This window comes from Cygnus atratus, chromosome 6 (genome assembly GCF_013377495.2).
Source record: "Cygnus atratus isolate AKBS03 ecotype Queensland, Australia chromosome 6, CAtr_DNAZoo_HiC_assembly, whole genome shotgun sequence".
NCBI lineage: Eukaryota > Metazoa > Chordata > Aves > Anseriformes > Anatidae > Cygnus > Cygnus atratus.
Window position 1 is genome coordinate 8,081,345 of NC_066367.1, and position 25,918 is coordinate 8,107,262.

Genomic DNA, 25,918 nt, shown 5'->3' on the forward strand with positions numbered 1-25,918 from the left:
AGTTTCCAGTTTCTCATAAAAAGATATACATTTTAGGAAAAAAAAATACAACCAGAAAATAAAACCAACTAAAAAGGCAAATATACAGTATTATAATTACATCACTGTGGAGTCATCTCTGAAGGTACCCTAGGTCTTTAAAGTGTTACAAAGAGTACGTACCTTAATATTTTTTTCTCAAATCAACTTTTTTTCTTTTTCCTGTTTTTAATATAAAACTACACTCGAGTACAAAAATATGTAAACAGACTGTACAGCCAATGAACAAAAAACCCCCAAAAAACAAAAAACCCTAGACAGCCCAAAGCTACAGGAGATAAGAGCAGGCCCAGACTTAAAGCTAAGAGAAGGAAAAGGGGGGAGAAAGAGAAAACAATTGGAAACCGGAGGAAACTGCTACATAACAGAGGAAGTGAACACGTTCAAGCTCTGAGAACACTTGACAAGTAGTCAAATAATTGATCACAGTTTCAGAATCTGAACTACTACAAAAAATAACCAGAAGTCCTTCCCTTGTTACAGCGTGTTCAGAAGTGAACATCCATTTCCAGTAAGCAATGTCAAATCCCAGTAAGTGCATAGTCGGGGATTCAGTGACCTCTACCCCTTCAAGAAGCTTTTCTTATTCCATGTCACTTGAGGTAAAACTAAATGGCCCAATTTACTGCAAACTGGCCTCTTTGTGCCAACAGTGGAGTCATGCTCTCCCCTCAGCCTTGCAGGAGGCTCCTGTATTTTACCCTTGATGGATAATACAGACTACAGGCTACCGGAACGCGCATACTGCCGAGCACGAGGGATTAAGGCTACTACACCAACGCACGTGAATTCATGCTCACCACCAAACCCCACTGCCGAGTGCTATCGACCATGCACCTTGCCATGCTGTACCAAGGAGCAAGTAAGGCCTTGATTTAACAAATTAAGCACATGGTTAATGGTAAAGCTTCCATGCATTTCCAAATTGAATCAAAGGGATGACTTGGGGCTCATGGCGTGCTCCTATACTTCCTTGGGCTGCGGTGCAGTGGGCTGAGTCAAATGGCTGCTGCTGGAAGGAAACGTCAGCCGTCTTCGGCAAGCTTTGGGTCAAGCTGCTGCCCTTCTCCCAGTGGAGAACACATAACACAACACCCTCAAGACATGATCTAATTAACTTCATCATCATTCACTCTGTAAAATACTTCATGTACTGCTAGTGAATACACCACAGTATTTTTTTTTTTAATTGTAAATAATATTGGGATTTACTACAGCAGTGTACATCTTTGCTGAAATGGGTGCTGCTGTCCTCCGATCAATGAAGTCCCATGATTTTTATCTAAACTTTTTAGAGCAGGGGGGTGCATGGACAGCTGTACTCCCAGACAAGGATCCAAGTAAGAAGACCAGTAACCACCCTTCCGAGGGCTGGAAGTGAACTGGAGTAACTGGGAATGTTGTTTGAGCCTAGAATAGAAACCAGTAATGTTCTTGGCCTATCCTTCAGCACAATTCTTAATGGGATGAATGGGAATACATTTGCTGTGAAGCAAACTCTGCATCCTCTCTGCCTAATTCCTTGTTCCTGCTCCCATGTCCTCACTGTGGCCGCCGTGGCCCCAAGCACAGAGGGATGGTGGGTGGCTTAGACCCCGTGGGAGATGTGCTGGGGACCTGACCTCCTCCCCTGCCTGCACCCTCAGATGCTGCACCCGTGCAGGGTAAATAACCAGACCTGAAAGTAGGTCACCAGCCTGCCAGGAAAGTACCAAAACAATACTGCACTTTTCACCCAAGCGTGCCAGCTAATAAAGCCCCACAGAGGAGAACGAGCTTGCCCCAGCCTCAGTGGTGAACATGCCCCATAACATCACCCCCCGGTGGGTTTCTCTTTGCTCCATGTCAATGATACAGGCGGCGTCACAGTCAAGCAAAGTCCAGTGCTGCGTTGGTTGGGACCAGCGCCGAGACCAGCTCTGGCTGGAATGCACTTCGCTAGGGCAATGACAGCCCTTCCCATTCCTAACACCAGCTTTCAGCAGGAAATCTCATAGCTAAATACTAAGACAGCCTTCCCTCCCAGCTGAGCTACAAAAAAGGGCGCAGAGGGGGACCAGGATCTGCCTTGCCACGTCGTACGAGAAGGGATTTTTACTTTGGGTTGGTTTTTGTCGTGCATTCTGAAAGGGCAGGGAAAGATATCACAAATGACATCATGAACTTTCAAAATGCATTAGAAAAAGGCACATATACAATAAAGCATATATCTAATTATACGATACCATATATATAAATATACTTTCTCAAAATCTCCAGCTGCGCTAGACCACACGCCATCACTACCATCCACCTTTGTTTTGAAAGGACATTAAGCCAAGCTAAGATGCACATTTCTAGTGCCAAAGCCAATTTCATCACACTTTTCCTAAAAACCTCAAGTTGAGTTTAGGTGATTTAGGTAACAGTGCAGACTCCCTTCTCCCTCATTATAATATAATGCACAGAAACAGTTATGTAAAAGAGTATCATCTAGTGCAGGAACCGTATTACTGCTGCTCCTGTCCTTGGCTGAAATATGCACCTTTCCCTAAATTGTCTCCAAAGTTTCTCTCAGGAGGAAAGATTGTTTTCTGGCTTCTTTCAATGTATTCTCAAGTATGAAAAAAAAAAAAAAAAAAACAGCTCAGGACCCAGACAACAGTAATAATGTCCTATTAAAGATCAGTTTTGAAGGGTTTGGTTGAATTCATGGCCTCCTCCTCTGCCTGACAGCTGCAATTTAAGAAGGCCCTTGTAAACAGAGAAATTTTGAAACGTTTTAAAATTGAGAATTTCTTCACTTTTAAGTAAATATACTTTACTTCCACGTGGCTATTATGTAAGCTGTCCTCTCAGACTGTAGAAACTACTACCACAAAAAAAAAGGCCAATTTACAGATTTAGATTCTTTCCCTCTAATACAAACCAATGGAGGTTAATGCCTAGATACCTTTCACATCACTTCATAGATGGAAGTACTTTTTAAGGAGAATAAAATTGTTTTAATCTCATAGGTTACTGAGTAAAGAGCTGGCTTTCCTGAAAAATGCTATATATTTTGATGTGCACTCCTAACTGACTGCAAAGAAAGGTGGCTGTAAAATTCATTGGCCATAACAGCAGATATATAGATAATGCCCTTTGCTCCAAGAACATGGATCATATCAAGAAGAGAATAAGCAGGCACACTTCTATTTAAATTAATAGGCATGTACTACTCTAAATTGAGTCAGAATCTTGCCATTTTGGATGTAAAAAGAAGTGAAAGGGTTTACTGGCAGGGATGTTTGCAGAAATGGCTTTTTTTTTTTTTATAATGAAAATGGGGAATGTTTGCAGGAAGCCAATTCTAAATTTGCAAATGCATGTTTTTAACTGGAAACCCAATTCCAAGAATTTCAAGAGAGTCCAGTAAAAATCAGCCAGGTTTGATTTCAAACACCAAATACTTAGAACAAATGGATCTGCAGGCCAAGGCTTATCTACTCAAATTCCTAGTACACTTTGACTAATGGATTTGACAAAACTCAAGAGCTTTTCTTAGATAAGTGCAGAGACCGAGCAAGAAACAAAACAAAAAAACCACCAACTCAAAGGCCCCAAATTTGCACGCGCCCATGTAGGGGCAAAGTGATGTATACAAAACTCTCTATCAATTTTCCCTAGATCAACCAGGCACCTGATTTTGAAGAACTGGGGACTGCCTTTTTTTCCTACTCTCTCCCAACAAAAATGCCAAGTGGGAACTCAACGTTAAAAATAAATACTAGTCGAAAACTTGGTTCAAAACTTCAATTGGAATTTAGTCTTTCTTCCTTCCCTAGTTCTAGGATGAAAAAATTCAGTGAGTCCTAAGAAAACCCTAAGAAAAGGACACTGATAATAGAAATTAATGCAACCATTCAGCTTCTTGCTCTCTAAAAAATACAGGTTTTGGAAGGTAACAGTGAGTGCCTTTCTCACTGTCTCTCCCATCCTCTAGTTCTGTGATATCAGGACAGGGCACTGCTCACAAACTGATCTTGAGTGCTGCTATTGGAACAAGAAGTTAGGCTTGACTGAAGCCAGCTACAAAACCACCGAGCCTCCCTGTCTCATCTTTTAAACATCTCCAGCATATACACTGCAGGAGGTATCAATGAATCATCAGTGACTGAAAGTGCACACTCACAAACTGTGGGTATAATCGCAGACAACTTATTTGTGGATACACAAATGATGCTCCTCCTTTCCCTGTTCCTCTGGTTTTCCATACATAGGCTTTTTTTTTTTTTTTTGAATACTCGCTCCCTAGTGCTAGCTATTCCAAGAAACCAAAGCCCGTTCTCTCCATTGACCAGAGGGAAGAATGGACTGTTATCCCCCCAAGACTGAAAGCGATTCTTGGCCACCCTTTCCTCTTGCACATACATGGGGCTTTCTGGAGTCCCATGCAAGCCTAGTGACCTTCAAGCCCAGCACCTTTCCCCTTTGCACATTGTTCCTAGAAAACCCTTGCTGCCTCAGAAGAAGTTGCAACCACCTTCCCCCTCCCCAACCCTTGTTTTATGACATGCTGTAAAAGCAACCCCCTTTTTCTTGATTTCCAACCAGGATGATGCAGCACGCAGCCAGCCACCTCCTAAGCCAACCTTCCTAGCTCTAGACAATCAGCCATACAAAACCTAAGTGATGCCCTCCAGCATGTACCCCTTTTTCTCCTGCACAATCTCCTTCGGTTACACCAAGTGCAAGAAAGCAAGAAAGGGCTGGAGGTTAGTTTGCCTGAGTTTCCTCTGCATTAGAAAGAAGAAAGAAGGAGGGGGAGGAACCCAACGACATTAAGAACAATGTTGGGAATAGATCTTTAAATCTGTCTCTCCAAAGCCCGTATATTCCCAGCCTTGATAGCTCTCACATTATACAAGATGACATTTCTCTCCATATTGTATTATAATTAATAGGCTACTGCAAGACTTTACCAGCTCCTACTTAATAGCATTTCAGTGCTGGGAAGCAGTCATCAGGTAATCTGGCCATGATCTACTGTATCCTTTCTAAACACAGGTTCTAGCTGCCAAGAATGTCACCATAAAAAGATTTCAATCAATACCACTCAGCTCCTTACTTTTAAACGCTCCAGGTCTAGGAAGAGAAGAAAAAAAACCCAGTACCCTCAAAACAAACAGCAAACTGGCATATGCATAGTGTATGCAGATTGAAGCGAGCAGATGGGAACTCATTATGGCCTGATCTTGCTCTCTTCTTTTATACTTTAGTAACTTCATACGTTGGAAAAGGTCTCGCCAAGTGCATGGGGACCGCTTGCATGGAGGGGGTTAAACCCATGCATTTCTTTCCATTCTCAAGCTGCGCTCTTGTTGCCAAACAACATTTCAATTGTGATTGGTACAAACAGTTGGGTTGCAATGGCAATCTGTCACATAGGTTTAAGCCCAGTTTTTACTGCTGCAACCTGCAACTTGGGTGGTTGCTGGCTTTGCTACTTTTTGGGAGAGAAAGAAAGGAAACAAAACAGATAGGTGGTTTTTCTTTCTTTCTTTCTTTTTTCCCTTGTCCAGTCTGTAGCTCAAGGAATTGCTCTGGAGTTTGTTTCTTTGTTTTCTCTACATTGAAATTAATAAATTATGAATAAAAATGAAGTATGTGAATTGAAATCAAAAGCACAGCACCTGCATATCTCCACGCATCAACTTCTAAAGAAGTAGGGACGTTCATATGAGATCTGTTTGTTTGCAAGGCTTGTGGGCTCTCCAGGAGCAAAGGCTATCTAGCAAAACCTGCACTTTCACCCCTAAATTAAAGAAGAATTGATGACAAGAAAACAAAGGGAAATCACAGTTTCAGTTAATAAGATGTCAACAAGAGGAAAAAAAAAACGATCAAGGCTCAGATCTTGACGTAGCTGAAATAGTTGGGTTAGTTCCATTAAATTCAATGGAGCTAAGAGGATTAATGCTGGCTGACGATCTGGCTCCTAGCGTTTTCTCAGCTGCAAGTCTCAAGTTTAGGCTGTTGCCAAGAGGTTAACACTGTGATAATAGAATGAGAAAGTATTTATATAGGTATATATAGATATATAATTATATTTAAAGAACACTTTGCTACCAGTACTTTTGTCATTTTAAAATCTGTAATTTTAAAACAAAATTATTTTAGAAGAGCAGCAGAACCTCTTGAGTAAACTACAGACTCTCTCGCCCACTCCTAGGCCACTTACTGTCCTAGAAGCAAGTTTAAATGTTATTTGCAAATGATATTTCTTAAACCATAGGGTGCAACTAAATATGTAAGGCTCCCAAGGGTCTCTAAGAAGCCAGTGAGTCAACACATAGGCATGGAGTAATGGCAAATCAACAATTCTAAAAAAGGTGCTTCATAAGTTAAGGAAAATAAAAGTACAGAGCCTCAGACTTACCACAGAAGGCCCTCAGGACTTATGAAACTAAACTGCTGTTACGTGGTACAGTGTTAAGACATACATTTCTTTTTTTTTTTTTCTTTTTTCTTTACCTTCTAGAGGGGCAATACACACTGAACCCAGAAAAGCAGCTCACCCTAGAAAGTAATTTTGAAAAGAATATTGACTTTGATTCGTGCTCCTAAATCCCTAAACAGTTTTGCTTTAAATGTAATTGTTCGTTCTGTAGAATAAAGATCCCCCAGTCTTCTCCAACCACCAGAACCCCCCACCGCATCTGCACATTTGAAAAAGGCTCTCCTCTGAAATGTTTCTACCTATTTGTCTGAAATTATAAATGAGCGGCAACTCATCATGACTTTAAAGCACCTAGCAGGGTTGAGCAACATCCCAAAATAGGACACGATATACAGCTGATTGAGACAGACTGCCTTTCAACTCCCACAGAAAGCAAGTCAGGTCACTCACCAAAAAGTGACAGCAACAACAAACCCTTCTTTTATCCCTTCCCTTCCTTCTTTCCATTCTTAAGCTGGGCAGAGCAAATGAGGTTGGGTCCACAAAAAAAAAATAAGGTTAATAATAATAATTAAACAACAGCAACAACAACAACAGCAACAATAACAAAATAGGCGCATCAATGTCTGAGGAAAAATGGGATTGTAAGTGCAGTATTTCTTCATGTGCAGTTCTTCTACTTCATAAGAGTCCCCTTTGGATGAGAAGGCCTAGTGGAATGTGTGCTCCCCTCGGACAATGTGCGACGAGAACTCATAGCGGTCCTGGCTTCGGTAGCCACAGATGTTGCACTCTAGCGGGTCCCGGTAGCCGTGGCAGCCCATGTGGATGGTGTACATGACATGGTCCAGGAAAAGAACGCGACAGTGCTCACATTTGAAAGCCCTAATCTGCTCCCCTTCTCCATTGATGACCTTGTAGATATCCTTTAAAGAGCCCTTAGAAGCTTTTGTGGCATCCAAAGCCTTGGCGTCCTCCTTCATATAAGCCGGGCTTGGCTTCCTCTTGGGATTTAAGGCAGAGTTTCCTTGGTAGGACTGGCGGTCTTCGTGGCTGCTCTCTGAGTCAGTAGAATCCAGGCAGCTATTGCTGGGGGAGCCCTCTCTATCCTGGGTTCGACTCTTTGGTCTGATGAGGGAGATCGGGCCATCCATGTTGTTCTCGTGACTGTCAGCTGTTTCCCTGCTAATGGGCCTTTCTATCCTGTTCGGATGATAGACCTGAGCGTAAGCTGAGCTGATGACCGGGGCCACCTCTGCAATTGTGCTTGGTGTGTGCTGCATCAGGGGGTGAAGTGCCTCAGCTCCAAGGTAGGTGATTGCATTGTTGATGGCTTGGTCCATCATGTGAGACTGCATCAGCTCAGCCTCCTTCTCATAGGGTAGGTTCATATCAAAGTGTATGTCTGGATAGCCAAATCTCATGAGCTTTTCACCTAAGGGACAAGAGCAAATCAGTGAGAAACATCAATACAATTGCTCCATGGTTTTACTGTACAAGGGGTGGAGAGGGACAGAAACACCTGGCTTGAAGTGGAATTCATTCCAGAGCTCAAAATTTGCCTCCTTCTTGTTAACAGAGCTCGTACAAAGTTTGTCTTGAGATGGGTAAAACAGCACCATCACCTACAGCTTTTTTTTTTTTTTATTATTATGGGTGAAGCAAGCAGCTGCAGTGACCTCCAGACCGTTTCCAAACCTTCCAGTTGGCCTCCCTGTGCCCACACTTCCAGTTAGAAAACACATGTGAACACGGAGAAAATGGGATTGTAATGCTGAAGTCAATGAAGCTTTACCAGTTGATACCTTTAGACATACTGTCCCCAAATTAAAGGAGGCAGTACCACCTGTCCCCCCCCACTCTACAGTGTCTCATACCTACCTTACATCACGGCTGCGTAATCAGAAGTTTAAGCAACCGCTACAGAGGGCTGGTAAGGTGGGGACCTAACACCTTTAGAGCCACAATTATGTAAATCTTTCATCCAACAGAAAAAAAAATAAAATGTGACTACACTTGACGACAGAATGCAGCAAATAACTGGATCACCTGACATCTTGTGTTCAGGGTAAAGCATTTTTGCAGCTCATCCCCTCAAAACAAGAAACAAAGCCTTCCCCAACATTTTGGGCTCAAGAAAAGGACAAAAAAGAACACCTTCAAGTGGCTGTCTAGGCAGGAAAGCAGAATAGAGAAACCACATGTACAGCTAACTTTCATTTAGTAAAAGGCAAAAGCATCTTTCATTGACATAGGACAAACAAATATATAATGACGATGAAAGCTGGCTGATTCATTACTATGTGAATCCAAATTTAAATCTTTGTAGCCTTTTAAAATCAATGGCATTACAGATACACGAAACCAGAACCACAAACTGGTGAATTATGCTAGTCACAGGGCACGTTGCGTATGGCAGATCTCCTCTGAAGTTACAAAATCACAGCTACTTACATCAGGGCTCAGCTTAGCAGCACTGCTTTTCCAGTGACAGCTTTAGTGTGTTAGTTAGTACAAGGAAAGTTCATTTAACAGCTCTTAACTAAATATAAAAGATTATATGCTTACTGTATGCATAAAAGATATACACACTCACATGTTCACGCATTAATATTAGTTAATTGTTAAGAGTTAATTTTTGAAACTGATTTTACAAGTCTGATAAATAATTTTGGTGGGTTTTCATTGCCTTTGTTACTTTTTGGTGCCCCAGAACATAAAAGCACACTTTTCTTCAATAGTGTAAGCTAATCAATTCAGGGAGTCACTACATACAACTGGTTTGGCTATCCAAGCACTAAAAAACTCAAAAAATCTTGTGTTACCTTTTGCCAAAATTGCTTGGAACAAAATGTGTATAAACCAACATAAGAAAGAAGCAGAACTGTAATCCCAAATCTCTTCCAAATAGCATTAGTACATTTCAACATAGCTATCATTCAGTGTTTTAGTTTTGACTATAATAATTCATCCCATTTAGTATGGCTTATCTTAAAGTGATGCATGAAGAGGGAAATAATTTCACATTACCCATGAAACAATCAGGTTATCCTTGGAGATGATGCATTGCTTTTGCTTGGGAACTTAGCCCTGATTAGCAAGGTAATTAAATGCAAGTTTAAAGTGAGGCACGTGAATATTCCTACTCTTTGGCAGCACTGTTCATGTGCTTCTGATTAGGGACCACGTTTGTATATCTCATTACATTTCCCTACAGCCAGCTGTGTTACACTTATAGCTCACTGAAAGCAAGCATACCATAGAAAACCGTTCCTTTGTTGCACATTAGACATTTGGCGAAAAATAGGGAAGTAAGAACCAGCCAGTATTGCAGTGATGGCCTTTGTTATCTAATGTGACTTAAGGATGATTCCTGTAATCAAACATCCCCTTTTAGCATTTCTGTCTTGCTGTCAGTTACAGCTGTCCCACCACAGATAGGATGGATGACTCTTTAATGGGAGGTGGGTACAGTCCCACTCAAAACTGAGCAGCTACTTCCCAGGTAGGGCCAAAGTGTGACTGGAGGAGAGTTGCAGGAGATGTGGGATACCTCTGGCACAGTGAGAGAAACAAAAGGAAATGGAAGAGTCTACTGCACTCTGACACCCACTCAGGGCAACTGTATCGCTCCTGTGTTTGAATAAGGAATTGGATCTGGTGAAAAAGGGTCCGATCCAGTCTCCAAACATGCTGTCAGTCCTTTGAAAGCTAGATAGATCAAGAAATAGCACCTGTCCTTTATGGACAACTTGGATGAACAATGCAGACCTTATTTTGATTCCTTTTACCTTCCATATTTAGCGACTCCACCAGACAGCAGAGTAGAGAAAATAGTAAGTTGCCAGTGATCTGAATTATTCATTCCTTTAATTATGCTTCAAAGATGTCAGAGCCTTAAAAATGGCATGTGACACACAACAGTAAAATAAATGTTAACATGGAGAGAAGGGGGCATAAAACACAGAGCTCAGAAGAAACATTAACAAACCAATCCAACATGGTTTTCTATTTCAGCTCCTCTTTAGCCAAATCTAGACTTAAAACTAACTAATCAGATTCATCATTTTTAATTTCTTCAAAACTATGCTCAAATTCTATGCATTCTTATCTTACATTACTGAAATGGAAGAAGAAATTCTCCACTGTGGTCATCTTATCATATGACATCCAAAAAAAACGCCCCACAAAACAGATATGGGAAACTAGATCAAAGAACACAGACATCTGTCCTGTGTACCTGCAGTCCATTTTGTCAAGTATCTACAGCAACTGCAATTTCAGACACTTTGGAGAAAGCTGTAAGAAACCTTGGAGAAATCAGATACAGAATTTACCACTGGGTACATTTCTTTTGACCCCCATTAACTAGAAGCTGACCAACTTTGAAGCAGGTTGGTCTTCATCTGTTCTGAGATGCCTGCACATTTTTAATTCTTACTATAACAACTGTGGTCTTATCGTAAGATGTATAAATGTCTTCTTTTGTATCCTGCCAAGTTCTTAACCTCAATGACAGTCTGGGACTGTGAGTACAACATTCAAATTAAGAATATGTGAATCTGCTTCATGTGATCAGCTTGAAGATAGCTTTAAACGCCTGGTTCTCCACTGAAAGAGAGGCAAAAAATATTCAGACTCCTGTGTATCTTAAGTTATATTTCTGCCTCCACTATCTCAACAGAGCTAGCAGGACTAGTACCTCAGTGACAGATATATAACCAAGTTCCTCAATCAAAAATTAACTCTCTTTGCCGTATGCTGCTTCCTCTCCTCCCGAAATTTCAGCCAAGAGCAGAGACTGTGGTCCGTAACCAAGGTCCCTTGGAGACTGCTGATCAGAAAGAGCAGTAAAGCATTGATAGATGTAGCATGCAAAGATTTGAGCTTACGCTTACATGACCTTCTCATAAACACCATTAAGTTGTTTTGGACAAGTGCCATACTTGCAGTATGCACAAGAAAATTTCCTGCAAGCAAGAGAACCATTACAAGTTCTTCCTGATAGAGTTGAACAATATTTCATTGGGGAGAAAACGGGAAGAAAAGTGAGGTCATGGTGAAAAACAAAGGTAGCAAAGCAGAGAGACTGCTGGTTTTCAGCTCAGACAGTGCTGCCAGGAAAGATTAGAAATGGCAGAAAAATACAATACAGTAAATATGAAAGAGGACACTTTTCCCCTAGAGCTGAATCTGGATAAAAAGCTGCATGCCATGTGAAACCCCAAGTTCCTAGCCTCAGAAAAATGGAATGACAAAGTCATCTGTTATGCCTGTAAATGAAACAGGTTCATCTTAAAACAAAGAAATATACCCTACTGAAGAGAATAATGAAAAGTTTTAGCATATCTCACACAAGGATTTCCAAGCAATAAGTTTGCCTTTTCAGACAGTAACAACATATGACCAAATGCATGTGAGTGGACAAATAAAATAACCTTCCTGGTCTAAAAAAAGAGGTCATCATCTACAGCTTCCAAAAATTGATGGGATTTATACCATCCTCAGTTGTGAAGGACATTGGTAAAGTTTTACTTTAACAAGTAAAATTATGCTGCTTCTGACAGCATAATCTACTCCAAAATTTAAGGGGGAAGGGAGAGAGGTCTCCAGTCCTCCCAGATGAATTCTGTAGCCCCTGAAAAGGTAACCTTTAAGAGGTGCTGTAAATACAATTATGTCTACATCTGTGGACAACTTGAGGGGAAAAAAAGGGGAAAAAAAGGCAAGAGTGAGAGGTGCGAACTGCCCTTCTTCCAAGGCTGTAATGGGTCTAATGTCTAGTACACCAATTTAGGCTGGATAACTATTTCACTGTTGATCACAATGTGCAGGAAAGCACAGCACTTACTGAGACAACACTAAGGAGACCTGTTAGGATGGAGCTATGTTTACTGTATCACATAGCTGGATTTGGCTTGTCAGCATAGAGCCCCACTCCTATTGTCACCCTTTTCAACCTTAACTAGTGCCACAGCAGTAGATTAAACCATCCTCCAGTTCCTATTAGCTGTACAGTAACTCATTTCAGAGCACTCAAAGACAATAAAATAAGAATTAAGCTTTTATCTCAGGAGGACTAATAACAATATAGAAAAAAAAACTGAACCCTCCTAGCATTTCTTCTGTGGGTTGGATTGTTCCTGACCTAACCTGGGCTTAGAAGGAAAAGAAAGGACATGAAAATTTTTAATCAGTGCACAGAAGAAGCCTCACACTGGTATTTGGGCATGGTCAGATGACCGAGAGCAGCCAGGTCAGTGTGTCAGCACCCCTCAGGTGAGAAGCTGCATGCTGTTAGCCCCCTACAATTCAAAACCATGTGGGTTAGCTTAACATCACCCTCAGTGGTGATTTAACAAATCTATCTAAATCTCCATTTAGCTAAGGGGCAATGACTTTTCCAAATTGCTGTCTTAATTGCCTACAGCCCTCTGGATCCTCTCTCCTTAAGTGTCCTCAGTGTAGGCAGAATGAGTATTTGACACCCTTAAAATCTGTATGACTGTCCTTACAGGGAGTGAGTGTAGAAAACACACGTTACATTAGGTCAGAATCTAGCAGCATACACTTACCCCAAATAATTCTCTGTCCTACCTCCCCTCCTAAGTAGTTTAACACTGCCTCAATAGCTGTGAAAATTACCTTTAGCTGGACCTCAAGTAAAATTGTCAATACTGTCTCCTGTTACTAGCAGAACAATTTTAAGATGTAAAGATACAAAGCAAAATACAAATTTTCGGGTTAGGATTCTAAATTTGGTAACCAAAAGTAATCCAATGCTGGTTTATATTCATGAATTAAGTTTATCGGGTGCAGAACACGGCACTTGGAGCAAGCACTTCTTCCAATACAAGTGATGTGATTTTGCTTCCTCATGCTGATATTATCAGACCAGTTGTTGCCAACTCTCAGGAATTTAATACAAGTTACAAGTCTTGTGATAATTTTTTTTTTTTTTTTTAACACACACATACGTAGATGGATAATTATATGAGTTTTATATTTTACTTGCTGGGGTGAAGAGAGGGAAAGATGACAAGTCTCTGTCAAAAAGACAAAGGGCCAGAGAACCATTTAAAAAAAAACAGACTTGAGGCACAGGGAAAAGCTCAAGATCTTCTAAGCCATTTTCGTGATTATGGAGACCTCAATTTTGAATAGCCTGGGTTGGCAAAACTAATACCATTGTTTGCATAATTTCTTGCTGTGATTAACCATATTAGCTGTTGCCCCGCTCCATCACATCCAAGTCCTGAGAGTGCTACTTTTCCCCTTGTTCTTTTGGCTATCGTTCACAAGTTACAAGCAACCTATACCTACAGGCTAAAAATAATAAAAGGCGTATCTCAAGCTTACCCACAAACTTCTGTGGGGTGGAGCTTTTACGCTTTCCCATGTTGCTTGTCAGCTTCTCTATAACAGCAGGTCTCTCAAAAGGCACCAGAGAAATATTGTTGTCCATCACAGGCTCTTGTTCCTTACAATCTTCCATAGGAGGTACTACATAAAACCAAAAAATTGTATCAGACAAGTCTGGTCTACACTTCACAGACAACAACAAATCATTTGAGCCTTGTTGATCGCGCAACAAGTGCAACGCAAAACAAAGCAAAGTGCAAGAACACAACGGGCATCAAGACAGCATTCACCCTTGAGCAGTCAGAGCCACGCTTTTCAATTCCCTGTCTTTGGGACCATCTTATTTTGCAGAAGCCCAGCTTTAAGCATTTATTAAAGAACTCATTTTGTTCTGAATACCGAAGATCCCCAGCGAGGTGGGAAGAAAGCTAATGGTGCACGGCACTTTTGAAAAATCCCTCTGCAGATCCCATTTTCTATTATTCTCCCTCCAATATGGTCCCATGACAACCTTAAAGTTACACTGGTAACATTCTTCATGCATTCATTTAACATCAAGCTTATCACGTGCCATGTTTACCCATCTTATATCCTTATCGCGCTAATCTCAATGACTAGAAAACATACAAGGTGTTAGTGATATGAGTTTCCTGGGCCTGGCTTTGCACTCCCCAAGACAAAGGCTTACAGAATGAACAATGTTTAAGGTGTGTTTCCCTTTTTCTATACATGACACCAAAAATTCACCAAACAGCATACTGAAATTGCAGGACTAATGTTATATGGAGATTCCCTCTAGAATCAGTGAAAGAAACTAACAAGTTTTTGAACTAACATTTTCCCCTTCACATGCAGACCTAACAGCTGGTAAATGCAACTCTTCTTCATCTGTCTTCTCACTGTTTGGGACCAGCAGAGAGCATTCCTGTGCTACCTGTGCTAGGGGAACGCTCATATATTGTCTTTGAAACAATAACAAGAAATTAATGACCTCTTCTGTCTCCTCATTTCATTCCTCAGTGCTTGCTGGGTTAGGAAATAAAGTGCTAGTGCAAAAAAAAGTACAGGAATTCCGTGGGCTACCAACCAAGCTAGGGTCCAAACAGCACTTTATTTTTGTCACTTGCTGACATACTGTTCACTAAATATCTACAAAATATTGTTTTTGTTGAGCATCCTCTTACAAACACCAGAAGAGTCAGTGGTAACATGCTGAGGATTAAACTCAGAAACCCCGAGCCATTTGCAATATATGTCAAGTGTAGTTATTCCCACCACTCCGCAGCAAGGAATTTCATACATGGCCTGACTGTTCCTCATTCATCTCCAGAAAGTAGCAAGAGAAACATGAGAAGAATCATCCACTACTGTCTGTGTGCTAATAGGAAGGTCAAGGTATAACAATAAGAAAATTATTTGAGAAGAACGGATGACAGAGAAATAGGATTTGGGATAATGTGGCAAAGAGTTCCTATTTCTAAGCTGTGAACATCCCATCACATTCCCTCTATTAGGTAAAACTTCCAGTGAAGTCACAGGTGCTCTTGCAGAGGTAGTAAAAACAAACCACATCTTCTGTTAGCTCTTCCCTGCTGTTTCTGCAGCAGCCTCGCATGTCATTTCTCATTCACAGCTACCTTTTCTCTGAGACTGTGCCATAAGCGAGCACCGCCAGCCTGCTTTCCTCCCCTGGAACTCGACTGCCTTTAGGATCCTAATAGGGAATAATCACTTGCCTGTTCTTGAACATGCAGCTGTTTGCTAGCACATAATATATGAAAAATGAGGTGATAAAAGCCTTGTCTTTGCCTTCTTTCTAGTAAGGAAGCGCAAATACCAGGCAATCACAAAACAAGAATATCTGCTCAGGTGAACTTCTCAGTTCAGACATTCATAATAAGAAAACATGGCAATTTATTCATTTGATTCCATTTGTGCCTCTGCTGCTAGGGAAAGCTGAGTACTTGGAGTTTTAGAATCTCCCATATGCTATAAAGTGATTTACTCTGCTGCTTTTTTATTTGTACAGGATGCTCCCCCTGAGAAACACAATGGTTTCTCATTTACAAGGCAGTCCTGCTGGCATCAGTGAAAGAGAGGAAGAAAAAGCACAAATATGAAATGAATCTAATGTTGCAACAAACTGGGATGCAGTGTTCAAGTGACCTAATTAATACCCAGTGCAGTCTGGGAGGTCTGAAATATTATAATAGATATGGCTAAATTCTTAAGGTTATGTAAACGCTCTGCTTGGGCCACAGCTCTCCGCGCTAGCCCTACTCAAGTATTTACTGGGGAGACTTGTAAGAAAGGAGTGATTACATCTGCTGATTTCCACTGGGAACTGGTGTCTGACCGTCCTTTTGGCTTAACAAAAATCAGCGTATGCAGATGCACACACGCTCCCTGTGAAACCCTGGATTCCTGCTCAGTGGCAATACCCGTCCTCGCTGTGATGGGATAGGTTTGTACACGAGGACCACTTCAAGGATTTCCAGCCCTTACCTGTGGGATGCACAGGACTCGTGGTGAGAACCTAAGGAGGGGCAGAGGGCTCTAAATCCCTCCTATGAAGACCTGCAGCCTTTGAAGGACTGCATGCCCACAAAATCAATTGAAATCCTCCTAATTACTTTCATCGCTATGTGATTAAGCCCAAAATGTAGTGACATTTCTATGTCTTATAAAGATTAATAATTGAATAATTTGACTGTTGGGCATATGTGTGCAAAATTTCGTAGATGGAATTTGAAACCTTTCTTCCACAAAAAATGAGTAGTGCTAAAAAAGACATCTGCTCTTCTCTAAGTCAGGCAAAAATTCTGCTAGGACTTCTAAAAGTAAAAGCATCACCAATAAAAGCATTTTCTTTTCTGTATTTGATCCTGCAAGCTCTTTTTCCCACCTCAGAACATAGCTCTATAATCCAGGACACGTTTTTTTTTGCAACAGAACCGCTCAATCACACCAATATTTGTGTTAGGATGGGAATAAGTTACCAGAAAGCATCTTGTTATGTAGACTTCCTGGAAGACGGGAGAGATGGAAATAGGCTACTTTCCAAAACTATTTAAAGCACATGCAAACCTGGACCAAACAGGAGAGATGTCACAACTTAGAAACCCAAAGAGTTAAGCTAAAGATCACATTATCAATTCCACATGCATTAATTTTCATTTCAGTTCCAAAATATACAGATGAAGGTCAAACAGGCCTGCATCATTTTTTGAAGGAAAAAAAAAAAGCATCAAACCAATCCCACAGAAGCAACAGTTAACACTGATCAGCTGCTCTGTGATGGAAGCTCACATGCACACGTTTATTCTGCAATAAATGCAGATCCTTTTGCGTTGCATTTCATTGTGCTTCATCGCCTTGGGTAGTGGGAGCTACTGAAGAACAGCTGACACGTTATAACTACATTTGATACCACAGCTTATTTTATCCTGTGAACTTACAGTCTCAGCTCAGGAGGGCTTTTTAATCCCAAAAAGGAAGTGTCCAGTTCATGAAATGCCCATGCTTGAGTCTGTTTCTGTTAAAGGATGTTCTTCTTCCATTATCAGGGGGCACTCCTGGACTGCCTGTGCGAATGTTCACTGACACTGCTGATGTCCTCAACTGCAGTTAACACCAAACATGGTTTTTAAGCTCAAACTCTCCTTACACAAATCTGGATGGTCTTCAGAACAAAGTCTTAATTTTCCTGAAGAGATTGGTCTCATGGTCGTAGTGCTCAAATTGGATTTTTTTTTTTTTTTTTTAGTTTTTGCTTCCTCGTTTAAAAGAAACCACACACACTATTAAAAAAAAAGTTCATGCTCTTCCAAGGAGGAAAGAATAGGGGAAAAAACAAGGCAAAACTTACCCAGCATGTGTTTTGCTGATAAACATTTTTGTGTGCAGACAACAGACACTGGGCTAAGTCTCAGCTGGTACAAATTAGTATTACTCCGCCACCCTCAGTTTCCTTTCTTAAGCTCACAATATTGCTATTTTAAAAAGTGCGTGTGCACGCACTGAGAAATGACAGGCAATATTCCCATGGACCCTAGTGTGAAGTATTCTGTGGGACTAGCATTTTAACTACATTTCAAGCAAGTATGTAAGAGGGAAGGACACAAAGCCATTGTATGTTTTATGTGGAGCTGGCCTTTGAGCCTTTCACAGCCTACGGCTAAACTTCTTTCTCCTTCTCCTAAAAAGAGTATTCTTCTCCACTTTAACAATTTCCCTAGACTTTTTCCTTTGTAGAGATGAAGAAGAATATATATATAGGTATAAACCATAGCTGGCATTCACCTTTTTTCCATACTTGTTCATGCAAAGATCACATTCTTTGCCTTCAGAGACTGTCACTTGTGTCACCCCTCAACACACCGCTAGCTAATAGACTGCAGACTAATTTCTACCCCAAGAGCCAGAGCTGCTTAGCTGAGAATTGCCGCCGACAACGTCACGGGAGCTCTCGTGCAGCAGGCAGCACGAGAGTGAGCCGCTGTGCTGAGCTGGGACCGGGACCCAGCCACGAGGAGGGGCAGCTCAGCAAGCAGCCGGCACCCTGCAAAAGGATGGAGAGAGCCCCAGTGCCAGAAACTTGTACGTTCCTACCCACACGCTGAAACTAAGCCTCTCTGACTGTCTCTTGCTTCCCCTTGTGGCTTTGGTCAGGTGATCTAGCCATCTGCAAGGCAAAGATAATTGAAATCAAAGTAAATATTTGCAGCGTGCCTACAATTTGACCAAGCAGAATACAGTGCTTGAATAAAAAACCCCGAACTCTCAAGGGGCTGCCCCAAGTCTATCGGAATTAATCTCTGCAAGAATAATTTAGCTGATGTTAAACATGGGCTGAAACAGTTGGGACCCAGCACTGCCACCTGCACCCTTAAAGCAGAATGCTGGTAGGAACGAGCAAATCCCCAAGTTCACGCATTCTGTGCTTCATGGTGTTAAAGGTGTGAAGAGGAATCACACTGACATGCATTTGGAGGCTGGTGTGAACGTACAGATCCAGGTAATCCAGTTCTAGGAATCGTTGCAAGTGGCTGCAGAAGGTCCTGCTCCCAGCTGGGCTCAGAGCACTCAGCAAAAACAAGATTCTTCAAAAGAATTTGGAAACAGAGTAAGGCCAGCTTAATGCTCTTGTGATGCAAAATAAAGGAACGGTTGAAATCTCTAAAGCACACCCTCACTCAGCCTCAAGAATATCTTTTCAAAGTGTGACATGGGAGAGGAGGAAATTAAAGCATGTTTCAGAGTCAGACTGAGACCCAACTTCAAACAAAGAGCAGAGAAATCATTTGTGTGTCATTCCCTGGTGATTTTATACTCCCCAGAGGAAGGACTTGGCCGCAGACCCGTACGGTGTGGTGCTCACAACCCTCTGGCACACACAGAGCTTCCCAGGCGGGAGTACAGGGATGCGAGGTGAGATTTATTACCGGTGCCCAGCCAGATCTGCGGCTCCCTGTCGCTGCCCATCCTCACTCTGCCCTCTCTAACCAGCATGATGCAAAGTGTGGATCAAAGATCCCTGAAACGTTCGCCAGGGGACTTTTAGGCATGTTTACGAAAGGGAGAAAGAGGCACTAGTGGAATTCAAAGTGCTGTTTTAAGCTAATTTTTCTGAGAAAAGTGAACTATGTGCGTGAACGCTTCTATTTTAAGCCCAAGCAAAGGCAGTCAGGCTGTAAATAAAGTAACTGTCCACATGGGGTTCGCACTGGTTTAACTTCAGCCGGTGGAAAAATCAATGCAAGGTCAGCCATACCAGCTTCTCTGGGTGGACAAGGTTAGGGACTTAGCCCGCTTGTCATAGCATTAAGCAGCTTGGAAAAAGCTTTAGATTTCCTCAGAAGTACACCATCAACAATAGTAATCCCATTTTGAATAACTTAATGATAAACCTAGAAGTTGAGTGGAATTTGGGCAGAACCTCCATAAAGTGATCTCTGAAAGAGTCTGGCTGTCGCAATGCTGTTGATTGACTGTTATTTCCCTAAGAAAAGGCTGGCTGATACCATCACCTAGCTGGTTAATAAGACACGCAGACCCGTGCAGAGCAAAGAGCACGTATTTTGTTGGGAATGGAGTAGGTGACTAAACTCCTTCTATCACCTACAGTGCTCTAACAGATGAAGCGCGCAACAGGTCCCTCCAAATAGTAGAGCCCTAAAATCAGTCTTCCCACTGACTTTTACAAGCATAAAGTAAGGCCTAAAGTAGATAATCACTACCTTCAAGGACTTTGAAGTCATCCATTGCATTTTAAAGGTTGATTTTAGTCCCCAGCCTACCTAAAAGGATAGTACTTACTTAATAGAGCCGTATGAACATTTTGAGTATATGTACAGCATATATTTTGAATGCCTTTATAGATTTGAAATTTTCACAGAAAGGTACTCTTTAAAATATTTTGGTGATTATTTTCACCAAAAAATACCTAACATTAGAAATGTTGAATAGATTTTGTTTCAGCTTGTCTTTTTAGTTTTTTTTTTTAAAATTACCTCTCAGAACTTTTACCTAATTTCCAAATGATGCCAGATGACTACACTCAACAATGAAAAGCAAAATGAAAAAAAAGTTCTCCTTTTTCATTTACCTACTGTCTAGCTTTTTGATATTCTAAGGATATAGAATTTTTCTACTCAAAATTAAAAAAGGATGTCATTTTTATATTTCTTTCAAAGTGAGAAATTTAAAATACTTCCAGTACCAAATAAAGATAATCTTCAAAAGTTAAAAAGACGTTCAATTTCCAAAACACTAATTTTGAATGAAAAGATAATTTTTGGACAGCTACTATTATTTAGCGCTACAGATATACCTATAACCCCGCAGTCAGAGATGCTATGCTCGTTACCCATACCAATAGCTACAGAAATTTCTGAAAACAAATTCAGAGTTTGACATTTCTTGCTTTCAACAATCTTTTTGGCAATCTTCAGTCTTTCTGTATATTAACACATGTAGTGTTAGTTAGCATATTAATACCAACACATGTAAATGCATACAAACATTTTTTTTTTTTTTTATGTATAATTACTTTCAACACTGTTGACTTCCATGCTGCTCTGTAGGCTTTTACATCCAATTCCCCCCTCCTTTTTTTTTCCTTGATGGAATATGTTATTATAAGGAATGGAAATAATGACCTCTGAATACCTCCACCATCCTTACTTCGTAAAATTACCAGTCACCATCACAACAGGGGGGAAGGGAATTCATACATTTTATACATGCCTTAGTTTTTACAGTAACTTTGCACAGGTGACTTTGATCACTTAGAAGTCTGCATATTTGTACAACTGAAAAAGTGAAATACTGACTTCAAAGCAACAACAAAAAGCCAGCAAAAAATAGCTGTTAAATCAGAGTGAGGATTTTAGCCCAGCTTTTTTCCTCTTGCATATCCAAGTGCAAGCAATCTATAAGATGGAAGCGATGCAAAGCGCAAAGGAAGGAAGAAAAACAGATGGAAAAAAAAACCACAAGAGATGCTCCAAGTCCAAGAGACCTCAAAACGCGGTTTCCACCCACCGTGGTGACTCATGACCTGCCCGGCAGCCTCCATGCTGACGTTCTGCAGATAGTTGTGGCAGCGTTCCTTGTGCTCTTCCAGCGAACTGCGCTGCTTGTAGCTCCGGCCGCAGTAGTTGCACTTGTGAGGCTTCCCCACTGCGGAAAGAACGAGAGCTTCAGGTCAAATCCATGGCAACCCACTTTTGCTATCGACATCGCATCTTCGCAACAAACCCACTCTCGAGATGGAAAGACGCCTCAGAAAGGTTACTCAAGTCCCAGGCCTTCTTCCCAGCCCCATTTTCCCACCACACGCACCTCCTCCCACCCGCCGGGTACTTGGCCCCATCAGTTTTTCACGCTAACACCCGGTATCGGCAGAAGCCAAAAGAGGCGAACTCACTGGTCGCAAAGCAAACAAACAGACTGCAAGAGGGGAAAGCAAACCAAATAGCTGAATCACACCCCAGCGCTGCCCATGTGTCACCAAGCCTCGTGGGAAAGAGACTTCTGAGACGTTTTGCCCACGGTACGAGCAGCTGCCCTCGCAAAAACGTGCTGCCCCAGTGGCCTCATTCTGCTCCGAACCTGGGGAAGCCATCACAGGGCACAGAGGGGTTCTTTCATCGAGACAACTTGGCCAAAATTACCAGGCGAAGGTTTAAAAAAGAACACAGAAGAGACAACAGAAAGTAACGTTGGTAACAGCCTCCGTTACACGCCAGGGCTGAGCTGTCACCAGTAATTCACAGAGACTGGATAATATTAAAAAAAAGGCCGAGTACAACAAAAATCGAGCCAGATGAACGCAAGACATAACTCCAATTCTTTTGTGTGTGTGTTTCACTCAGCAGCAATATGACTAAATGGCAAATGCCTCTTAATACATGCAAAACCTGGCACCAGATCCCCATAAAGTATATCCCTTTCATAGCATGTCATTAAGTAACCACAAGAATGGCCTAACCCAAGGCCAGAAAGCTAGCCAGAAGTGTAGTTTGCCAAGCCATGCTAATAAAGGTTTTTAATATAATTCCAACTCGTAGAACACAAGCATTTATTCTCTAATAACTAAAGAGCTATTAAGTCAGCGCTGCAAGTACAGTAAAACACTACAGGCTGAGGTTTTCAGAGCTGCCTGAGGGATGGGGAAAGTCAAACTTCTCACAGAGTTTTGCAAGTCTTCAGTAAGAACTTCAGTTGCCAGCCAAAGAAATAGAGAATATCCTCTGTTGGATACTATACATGTTCCTACTGGGGTTTGTCCCAGTCCTGAAAGCTTTTCGCTGTCATTTACTTCATGAAACCCAAGCTGCACTGATGGCAGCCAAGAGGCACCATCATTGAGGGCTGCCGGTCCCTTCCTCCTGCTGTGGGACGCGGTGGCACGACGGGACTAACACCGGTCCCAGAACCTCCAACCCAGCCAAAAGCTGACTCCATTACCCCTCCACGCTGCTCTCCATGGGCTTCCAACCCAAAAAGCTTGGGGGTGCTTCCCTGCTGGGATGGGAGCTGCAGGGGACACGGTGGGAGGACATCCATGACCAACAACAAGTCAGACAGACAACTTCTTGAGGTAGGGCTGAAGCCCTCAACATGGAAGACCCAGAGGCAGGGAAATTATTTTTTCCCCCCCCACAGGGGAGAAAAAGCTGCTTTTAATAAGCAGCCAAACTGTGGATTTCTCTCTCTTTATTTGGAGATAAAAGTTCATCCTTAGGGAAGCAATGTGTCTCAGACCAAAATAGATTTTTCATATTTTTCTCACATTGTTGCCCTAACTGGTATTGTTACTGGGAAACTCAGCTGAGGCCAAGGATGCGAGGCTCGTTATCATTCCCAGAGTAATTGCCCTTGATGTGAACAAGTTCTGGATCGAGCCTCAGCTCTTAAATGCAAACCATTTGTCTCATCCTGCAGGCACCTTCAGGATAACGTACCAGTAGCGCCCTGAAATGGAAAAACTTTCATCATCACAATTAAAATGTTTCGTCATGCATCTAGATGGCTTTAACGTCCGTCGGTCTGATGCCTTTATTAGAAGCTAGCTTAATGTCTAATCAAGAAATCTAAAGCAGTTGGAGGGATTAAGTTAACAGAGCTGAAGCAGGGCTGAATTAGCCCACCCAGTTCGGCTACACCAGGTTCTCAAACAACTTAGATAAACTGTAAGACGCAAGGGAAATGGATGATTGCTTTCAGTTATTCCAGAGGTAGCTGCTGTTAATTAAACATATGATCACTTAGCACAGAGAAACATATTTTCCTGCAAGCTTGCAGTACAAAAAAATTGATTCAACATAAAAAAAAAAAAGCTGATATTTTACCTCTTCAAATTTCTGTTCCTTGCCTTGCAACCATTTCACAAACTGTCCACAGACAACAACACCGAGCTTTTCCAGTGGTATCTGGGAGAGCCAGCCACCCAAATTCCATCAAATTTCAAGGTTCATAGGAGATGATAAAAGCTAATGATAAAGGCAAGATTTCTACATGCAATATGGGATTTGAGGAACGTAACTCCCCAAGGAAAGAAATACTCCAGCACACAAGCTCCTTCCTCTGGGGAGAAGATAAGAGAATAAACAACATGTGACAAATATTAGTCATGTTGCCTAATACGCAACTGGAAGTTGCTCAAACACAACAGGGAAGAGCGAAGTTTGTGCATTCCAGTTCAGTAGACTTGAATATAACTCCCTTGGGTTCACTTGCCAAGTTGGTCCCCAGGCTTCCCCGGCTCTATAGATGCAATCACACCATAGCACCACACGTGACACAGGGCAAAATGTGATTTATACTATAAAATTACACAAAGCGACTGCAACTTGGGCCATGGTACACTTGATCAAGACAGATCACAACGGAGTAGGTTTGGGTAGCAGTAGCTTTTGTCACCAGCTACACTCGCAATCCAGTTGGTAAGAAGCGCGGCTAGCAGTGGAAGCAATTGCGGTCTAGATTTTAGGAACCTGGTCGTTGTGACAAATGCCAAGACATTGAAATAGCTGCAAATTTCCCCTCATACTCTCATCAAAGCAGCTCATGACAAAAAATACGTTTGTGAATATGAACTTTGCCAGTGGGTGTACATTTTTCCATATTTTGTGTTACCCAACAGAAAGCTGTAAAAGCTTATTAGAGAATTCAGTTCTGGTGATCTCCTCAACAACAACAAAAAAAAGTGTATTTTGTTCCACGTAACAAACCACCAAATGAAACCACATAGCTGCCAAGAGAGTCTTCAGCCTTTGTCATATATTATATAGTAAGTAAATGCTAATAGGCATGAGTTGCCCCCAGAACATAATGCTCATGCTACTGGGCTCAGGGAGTCCTGGTCTTTGGGCCAGTGCCTTGAAGGCAAATTGTTCCTCAGAGCCTACCAAAAACCTCCCTGGGCCCCACCGAAGGAAGCTCTTCCAACCATCTCTTTATGGAGCCACCCAACTTTTTGTTCGGCTTGCTTGGTACCAAAAGTTGCCTCCTCTGAGCTCCTGACTGAGGACCCTGGTGCCTGGACATGATGTTCGGTGCTGGACATCACCGCTGCTGCCAATGGCAGTGGCACGCCGGCAAACGCAGTTCGGAAATTCCTGGTTAGGGGTAATTGTTCCTATACTACCTTTTCAGGGTAAGTAATCAGATAAAAAATTACCATCACTCATTCTCATAAAAATGACACAATACAGCGAGGCAAACAAACCCAAAAATCTTGAGAAACCTTCGATTTGTTATTGAACTGGGAAAGACCAGGGCACCGGGCAAAACCCAGTGGCCATATCTATGAAACAGCTGACTTAAGAATACAAAAAACACACTTCGTATTTCTTTCTTAAATGTCAGAGTTTCCATGCATTTAAGCTCAGATTCATACAGATGACAATGTGGCACAGAAAACCCACAGTGGAGTCTCAGCCTCAAGTGGAAAATATTATGACAGTCACAGTGAAAAAAGATATTTAAATTTGAAGTAGAATTTTTACCATGAAACAGGTAAACCACTCGCTGAAATTCACAGAGCAACCAAGTTTGCTTGTGAAATTAAAATGTTCGTGTGCAGAGAGGAGGGGGAAGAGGAGGAGTAGGATGGGACAGGCAAAGTGCTCATGAGTTAGGAATACTTTGAGTCCTGTGGGTGAACTTTGATAGCTGAGAAGTCTGCAAGCAGTGACAACGAGATGGTGCAACTCTCAGGTCAATATTCAAGACAGAAAGCAGACTTGGGCCTAGGGAAACTGCTTTTAAGTCATAAAAAAAGGTCAGCGAAAGAAGAAGAGCCCGTAAGGCATTTGTGCAGTTTTTTGTTCTCAAAAGAGATGGGAGCACATAGCAGAATATAAAGTAAGTCCAAGGGAAATAACAAGGCATCCCAGGTAATACCTTGCCATGAGCACACAACATGAAAAAGGCTTACGGAACAGGTTCACTAAGCTAAAACCCTGCCTTCATTAACACCAGTGACAAAACATTTACTGGTTTCAAAAGGCAGGATTAACTACTCCCACATTCCCCTGTTTTGGGTATCACATGCTTTTCTGCAGCAGTGTGGAGCAGGATTCCTTC

The 25,918-nt window shown here is 41.7% G+C and overlaps 1 protein-coding gene across 18 annotated transcripts in view; it reads right to left on the reverse strand.

Moving 5' to 3' along the window:
- Positions 1–4,298: 4,298 nt before the first annotated feature.
- The window catches only part of IKZF2 (IKAROS family zinc finger 2), a 109,867-nt gene continuing 88,247 nt past the window's right edge, over positions 4,299–25,918 (reverse strand). For 12 of the 18 annotated variants that reach the window (XM_035571608.2, XM_035571633.2, XM_035571703.2 and 9 more), the window contains 3 exons: positions 21,368–21,505; positions 13,820–13,963; positions 4,305–7,895 (listed from right to left, as the gene is read on the reverse strand). In XM_035571608.2, the coding sequence (XP_035427501.1) occupies positions 7,171–7,895; positions 13,820–13,963; positions 21,368–21,505 (1,007 nt within the window). In that variant the 3' untranslated portion in view covers positions 4,305–7,170. Of the gene's footprint in view, positions 7,896–13,819; positions 13,964–21,367; positions 21,506–25,918 lie in introns of all 18 variants that reach the window. The other 6 variants (XM_035571594.2, XM_050711651.1, XM_050711655.1 and 3 more) reach the window with 3 other exon arrangements.